Source organism: Oncorhynchus clarkii, chromosome 19, assembly GCF_045791955.1.
Source record: "Oncorhynchus clarkii lewisi isolate Uvic-CL-2024 chromosome 19, UVic_Ocla_1.0, whole genome shotgun sequence".
Taxonomy (NCBI): domain Eukaryota; kingdom Metazoa; phylum Chordata; class Actinopteri; order Salmoniformes; family Salmonidae; genus Oncorhynchus; species Oncorhynchus clarkii.
Genome location: NC_092165.1, coordinates 18,447,094 through 18,454,790, shown reverse-complemented (window position 1 = coordinate 18,454,790; position 7,697 = coordinate 18,447,094). Strand labels below are relative to the sequence as shown.

Genomic DNA, 7,697 nt, shown 5'->3' with positions numbered 1-7,697 from the left:
TGTAGGAAATCAAAACAAACTCGCTTCCAAACCGATTTCCGTGTTTTCTTTTACTTGTTTCAGCGGGTGCCGAGCGCAGAAACGGAATATAGCGCCGCCAGCTGGATGGAGTTCTGGGCTGTAATAGGTGATATGGTGAGTGTGATTCAATGACTACATAGAGCCCCACAATGGAGGTGTCCTAATACCCATAATTCTAGCGATCAAACAGTGAAATGATTCCAATCGTTTTCGACCATTCATTTTTTTCCCCATAGGGAATTTTAGAAAAAGTTAAAAGAAGGGCTGTGTTTTGTGTAGGCTCTCTAGGACAAGGGGACAACACAGCACCATCACCAGGAGGAAAAGTAATTGATATTGGCCGTTTCATGGTTATTTCTTTGTAAAACAACAGAGATACATGAGTGCACATTTTTGTTTTAGCCAAGCACTAGACCTGTTTAACATCAAGGACTTGATGATTGGTTATTTTTTTAAATATATATTTAAATGTCTTTATTTTTGCCTAAAGTATACAATATTTTACACCAATAACATCAGTATCACCATTATCTCATCACCCTGAAAGACATTCCAAAACAAAGCAAAATTCTGGTTTCTTTAAAAAAAATCTAACTTTATTATGGGAATTATTATTTTTTGTTTGTTTTGATTACAAATCAATTCCCAGATATTATTAGATTAAAGCATGAAAGGGATAAAGGGATAAAAAAAAGAGCCACCCCACCCCCTGGGAAAGCAGAGACTATGACCCCCGGCCCTCCGACCCAACCCATCACCACCCCAACGCCCCCCACTACCTTCATTCCCATCTCCTGACAGGATATCTGTCTTAAGTCTTAATTTTCTTTCCACTTTCATCCTGATTTCTTTCTTTGTGGACTACCAGTATATGACTATCCAGGTTCACTTTATGTCTGAAGCTTTTCCCACAGCCAGAACAATTAAATAAAGTCTCTCCTGTGTGAGTCAGTATATGCTTTTTAAGCCTATATTTGTGTCGGAAGCTTTCTCCACAGTCACCACAGCTAAATGGTTTCTCTCCTGTGTGAGTCAATGTATGCACGTTCAAGTGCTCTATGCGATTGAAGTTTTTCCCGCAGTCACCACAGTTAAATAATGTTTCTCGTGTGTGAGTCTGTATGTGCCTGTTCAGATGTCCCCTGTGTCGGAAGCATTTTCCACAATCGCCACAGCTTAAAGGTTTCTCTTCTGTGTGAATCATTAGATGTTTGGTTAGGTCTCCCTTCTCCTTGAAACTTTTCCCACAGTCACCACAGTTAAATAATGTCTCTCGTGTATGAGTCAGAATATGCCTGTGAAAAGTCCCCTTGTGATTGAAGATTATACCGCAATGTCCACAGCTAAATCGTTTCTCTCCAGTATGAGTCTTTATATGCTCATTTAGGGTCCCCTTGTGTTTTTTAGATGTGGTGCTGGGTTTCTTCAATGGTGCGTTGGTATCCAATGGTGGGCTGACGTAAAGTCCTACTGGATTGCTGCTTGCGGCTGAGCTGTGGCTGGATGCATTGTCTTGACTATCTGGAGGGTCACAGGGATTGTCAAGGTGGGTTACACTGACAAAAGGTTTTAGATTTATTGGGTTCGAGTCACTCTCTCTGTACTCCAACGTCTGGGAAAGAGTCAAGGACTGAAGTTGATCCACCTGATCACATTCACTTTTCACACCGGGAGGAGTGAATATAAACTCTATGATGTCAGCCTTCAGCCCTTGAAGCTGCCCTACATGCTGACTGGTCCTGATTTCCCCCTGTTCCTCTTTAATCTGTGTGGGCTCTGGGTTCTCCTGTCCCAGACTGGGGCTCTCCTGCTCACAGTGCTGCTGCTCAGGGGTAACCTCCTCCCCAGAGACAGCGAGCAAGAACTTGTGGGAGTCTGTTCCACATAGTTTTATCTCGGGTGCGATCCGCAGAAGTCTCTGAAGCCGGTCATTCTCTTGTTGAGATCGGGAAATCTCTTCCCGATACTCCTTTATCACTTTCTCTACTACGTCAAAAATCTCCACTGCAGCCACCATTAAGCGCTCACTAATAAACACACTCAAAGACTGTAGTTTAGACATTTTCAGAGGACTGAGAGTTCGGTATTCAGTTCAATGCGTCTACGCCAGGTGCCTTCTACAAAACAAAACAATTATCAATTATACTTCCGTGTTGTCTTCTTCGTTAAGTTTGTCAGCGGTTGAGTTCCAAAACAGATAACAGCGCCCCTAGCAGTTGTGAGCTGGGATAGATAAGAACAAACATTTGGTTGGAAGGTTACCTTGCTGAATGCATTCAACTGAAATGTGAGTATGCTCATGTAAAATATGACATGTCCGTTATACAGTAATATAAATTTAAACATAAGGCTAAGATACAGATACCGTTCAAATAGAAAATATTGGGCATAAAATAACCAGTGGTGGAAAAAGTACCCAATTGTCATATTTGAGTAAAAGGTAAAGATACGGTAATAGAAAATGACTCAAGTAAAAAGCAACGTCACCCAGTAAAATACTACTTGAGTAAAAGTCTAAAAGTATTTGGTATTAAATATACTTAAGTATCAAAAGTAAATGTAATATAATTATTCTAAACAAACCACAGAAGCGGTTAGAACTACAATTTCAGCGCCTTTTTTGGTAGCCGCCGTTGGACGTGATGCAGCGTGGGCTCTCGAGTGATGCAGCGGTCTAAGGCACTGCATCTTAGTGTTTGAGGCGTCACTACAGACACCCTGGTTCGATTCCAGGCTGTATCACAACCGGCCGTGATAGGAAGTCCCATAGGGCGGCGCACAATTGGCCCAGTGTCATCTGGGTTTAGCCGGTGTAGGCCGTCATCGTAAATAAGAATTTGTTCTTAACTGACTTGTCTTGTTAAATACATTTTTTTTAAAAAATGGGTGTATTTGAACCATTATATTTCCTAAGCACTGAAACATTTTGACATTTTGGTTTTGGATTCACAATCATGAAATACCCCTTAAACATATTACATAATGTTCTCACTACAATTTAGGACTTACAGTGGTGCACTTTATTTTTTTTAAAATAAATAGGCCAATAGGCTTTCAGCTAGAGTTGAATATACTCGTCAGTAAACTTGGGAACGCCTGAATCACTACATGGGCAAGGGTTGAAGATACTCATCATATATGCCAGGCTACACATATTCATATACAGCATACATAGGCCTAAAAATTGTAGGTCAAAATAGTTTTAGGTCAGAGGCATGGTGCCGGGAGGTGTTTACTCACTTGAAGCTAACGGCTGTTCGCCTGAGTGACCCGTGATAGAAGGGAGTTCTGTATGACCATCTGAACTCTATGTATGACCATCTGAAATGTTCAATAACAGGCAAAATTGCACCTCATTAGCTCATTGTTATGGATGTCACTAGAAATGTCTCTAGAAAACAGCTTAATCCATGCTTTTGTTACTTCTAGGTTAGACTACTGCAATGCTCTACTTTCCGGTTACCTGGATAAAGCACTAAATAAACTTCAGTTAGTGCTAAATACGGCTGCTAGAATCCTGACTAGAACCCCAAAAATGTATCATATTACTCCAGTGCTAGCCTCCCTACACTGGCTTCCTGTTAAGGCAAGGGCTGATTTCAAGGTTTTACTGCTAACCTACAAAGCATTACATAGGCTTGCTCCTACCTATCTCTCTGATTTGGTCCTGCCGTACATACCTCCACGTACGCTACGGTCACAAGACGCAGGCCTCCTAATTGTCCCTAGAATTTCCAAGCAAACAGAGCTCCAATTTAATGGAATGGTCTGCCTACCCATGTGAGAGACGCAGACTCAGTCTCAACCTTTAAGTCTTTATTGAAGACTCATCTCTTCAGTGGGTCACATGATTGAGTGTAGTCTGGCTCAGGAGTGTGAAGGTAAACGGAAAGGCTCTGGAGCAACAAACCACCCTTGCTGTCTCTGCCACCTGGCCGTGCTGCTGCTCCAGTTTCAACTGTTCTGCCTGCGCTATGTAATCCTGACCTGTTCACCGGATGTGCTACCTGTCCCAGACCTGCTGTTTTCAACTCTCTAGAGACAGCAGGAGTGGTAGAGATATTCTTAATGATCGGCTATGAAAAGCCAACTGACATTTACTCCTGAGGTGCTGACTTGATGCACCCTCGACAACTACTGTGATTATTATTATTTGACCATGCTGGTCATTTATGAACATTTGAACATCTTGGCCATGTTCTGTTATAATCTGCACCCGGCACAGCCAGAAGAGGACTGGCCACCCCTCATAGCCTGGTTCCTCTCTAGGTTTCTTCCTAGGTTTTGGCCTTTCTAGGGAGTTTTTCCTAGCCCAGTGCATCTCCACCTGCATTGCTTGCTGTTTGGGGTTTTAGGCTGGGTTTCTGTACAGCACTTTGAGATATCAGCTGACGTACGAAGGGCTGTATAAATACATTTTATTTGATTAAACAAATGCAAAGGCAGCTACTTTGCTGTTATTCTGGCTGCACAGGATAAGAGCATTGCCAGCCAGTATGTCAATGGAACATTTAGAGAAAACGACTGGGTCCATAGATACAGAATAGACTAAACGACTGGGTCATGTTTCTAGCAACCAAACCGATAGAACGAACGACCAGCCGGCTTGGGTAGCAACCCTAGGTTTGTATCGGGGCGATATCTTGTGGATGGATAAATTAATATGAATAAATGAATAAAAGTAACATTTAATGCTAATATTATTTGAAAATGTTTGTATCCGTTGTATAAAAGTGACAATGCCCAAGAAGCCGGTGTTTGGAGGACATATTGGCACGGAAAACCATAAAATTATGTGCAACTGATTGCTTTATATATATTATGCTTTATCTGCCTTTTTCTCAATTAGATTTGCTCAACTCCTGCATCGTCTCTCCTCCGTCCTCTCTGGCATCCTTTTGAAAAAGGTCATCAAGGAGAAGCGGTGAGGAGGGAGAAAGTGGACGAAAATGTGCTTGTATGAAATGAGACTCCCATCAGAACGGAATCAGGCAAATTGTTTACAGAATGGAATCCCAAAATAAATGTATAAAGTGATAAAAAAAACAAATTTAGCTAAATATTTTAGAGATAAAAGGATATTGTTTAAATGTTTGCAAGCTTTTCTCATTCAAGACAAAAATACCTCATTCAAAGGGGGTGTTTCAGATTTCAGGATACATGTGCTTCCTCTCCAAAAGGAGGCTGTAGAGGAGGTGAGGACCTTCTTCTGTTTGCCTACTAGCAAATTGACACTCCTTGACCACTCATCGGTTTCCAGGTCACTGAGGAGAGAGGGCGAAAGACAGACTTTTGTCCAAACAGGAAAAGGCCAGTGTCAATTCATTAGTAGGCAAACGGAAGAGGGTCCTCCACTCAATAGCCTCCCCCCGCCAAAATTACTGAGTATCCTCCCAGTGGCTAGAGTGGAAGTGTTTTAAAATCTGCCACACCCCCTTAGAATCAGCTGTTGTTTTTCTAAGTAGAAAAGCATGCACACATTTAAAAAACGCTATTTGTCATTTTATCTATAAAATGTATTGCACTACGAGCTACATTTGTTTGGATCACTCTACACATTTTTGGGATTCCTCCTATGTAAACGTAATTTGCCTCTCCTCGATAACCTTTTCTTAAATGGAGGCGAAGAGAGGATGGAGGTGAGGACGCAAGGAGTCAAGCACAACCAATTGAGATTCTCCCGTTGTTTGCGTCTCAATTCTCCACACTTCTCCCATAGTGTGCACTTGAACAATGCCCGTAATAAATTTCAAAGCATTGGGTTGGTGTTAGCATTGGCTGGAGGGAGTTTCCATCGTTATCATATCCATCAGGACCCGAGAGAACATAATAGAACAGTGTTCTTCACTCCATTCCCAGTTGACCACCAGGGAGTGAACATTTTTGTTTGAGCCCAGCACTATCACAGCTGTTTGTAATCAGGTAATTTAATCAACGATTGCTTAATTAGTTCATTTCCCCTTTTTTCACCCTGAAAATTCTAACATGTTTAATGTATTGATAACATCAGTTTTGCCATTCTCTCATAGCCATGAGAGACAAAAAACAACCAGGAATTCCTGTTTCTAATAAGGTGAAAACATCAACATACTTTGAACAGCAGTGTGCGTTTCCTCACAGACCAGGACTGGTTGTTCCTACAATACGCTGTACTCTTTGATCATGAAATTAAATCAAACGCGTTTTACAAAAGTAAATGAACCACACATACAGTATATTTATCTTAAACCTACAACATGAATGATCCAGAGTTGCTTTTCTAAGAGTTGCCCATCTCCTGATCTCTGTCTTAATTTCTTTATTTTTTCCAAATTTGTTGTTTTCTTTCTTTGTGGATGTTCTATATGAACCCTGTCTTTCAAAGATAATTCGTAAAATCAAAATAACTTCACAGATCTTCATTGTAAAGGATTTAAACACTGTTTCCCATGCGTGTTCAATGAACCATAAACAATGAATGAACATGCACCTGTGGAATGGTCATAAAGACACTAACAGCTTAAAGACGGTAGGAAATTAAGGTCACAGTTATGAAAACTTAGGACACTAAAGAGACCTTTCTACTGACTCTGAAAAACACAAAAAGAAAGATGCCCAGGGTCCTTGCTTATCTGCATGAACGTGCCTTATGCATGCTGCAAGGAGGCATGAGTACTGCAGATGTGGCAAGGGCAATAAATTGCAATGTTCGTACTGTGAGACACCTAAGACAGCGCTACAGGGAGACAGGACGGACAGCTGATCGTCCTCGCAGAGAGAGGCAGGACTGACAGCTTGTAGGTCTGTTGTAAGGCAGGTCCTCACCAGACATCACCGGCAACAATGTCGCCTATGAGCACAAACTCATCGTCGCTGGACCAAACAGGACTGGCAAAAAGTGCTCTTCACCTTCAAATCGCGGTTTTGTCTCACCAGGGGTGATGGTCGGATTCGATATTTATCATCAAAGGAATGAGCGTTACACCGAGACCTGTACTCTGGAGCGGGATCAATTTGGAGGTGGAGGGTCCGTCATGGTGTCAGTGTGTCACAGCATCATCGGACTGAGCTTGTTGTCATTGCAGGAAATCTCAATGTTGTGCGTTAAAGGGAAGACATCCTCCTCCCTCATGTGGTATCCTTCCTTCAGGCTCATCCTGACATGACCCTCCAGCATGACAACACCACCAGCCATACTGCTCGTTCTGTGCATGATTTCCTGCAAGACAGGAATGCCAGTGTTCTGCCATGGCCAGCGAAGAGCCCGGATCTCAATCCCATTGAGCACATCTGGGACCTGTTGGATTGGAGGGTGAGGGCTAGGGCCATTCCACCCCAGAAATGTCCGGGAACTTGCAGATGCCTTGGTGGAAGAGTGGGGTAACATCTCACAGCAAGAATTGGCAAATCTGGTGAAGTCAATGAGGAGGCGATGCACTGCAGTACTTAATGCAGCTGGTGGCCACACCAGATACTGACTGTTACTTTTGATTTTGACCCCCCCCTCTTGTTCAGGAACACATTATTCAATTTCTGCTAGTCACATGTCTGTGGAGCTTGTTCAGTTTATGTCTCAGTTGTTGAATCTTGTTATGTTCATGCAAATATTTACACATGTGAAGTTTGCTGAAAATAAACACAGTTGACAGTGAGAGGCCGTTTATTTTTTTGCTGAGTTTATTACTGTCCATGTTCAG

At 42.2% G+C, this 7,697-nt stretch overlaps 1 protein-coding gene across 1 annotated transcript; it reads right to left on the bottom strand.

Annotated features, from left to right (window-relative positions):
- Positions 1–813: 813 nt before the first annotated feature.
- LOC139374152 (uncharacterized) lies at positions 814–2,112 on the bottom strand. The gene has a single exon (XM_071115159.1). It carries the CDS (start codon positions 2,081–2,083, stop codon positions 833–835), a length of 1,251 nt encoding a protein of 416 aa, XP_070971260.1. The 5' UTR covers positions 2,084–2,112; the 3' UTR covers positions 814–832.
- Positions 2,113–7,697: the final 5,585 nt, after the last annotated feature.

Coding starts and splice junctions, on each gene's coding strand:
- LOC139374152 (XM_071115159.1), bottom strand. CDS start 2,083: ATGTCTAAACTACAGTCTTTGAGTGTGTTTATTAGTGAGCGCTTAATG.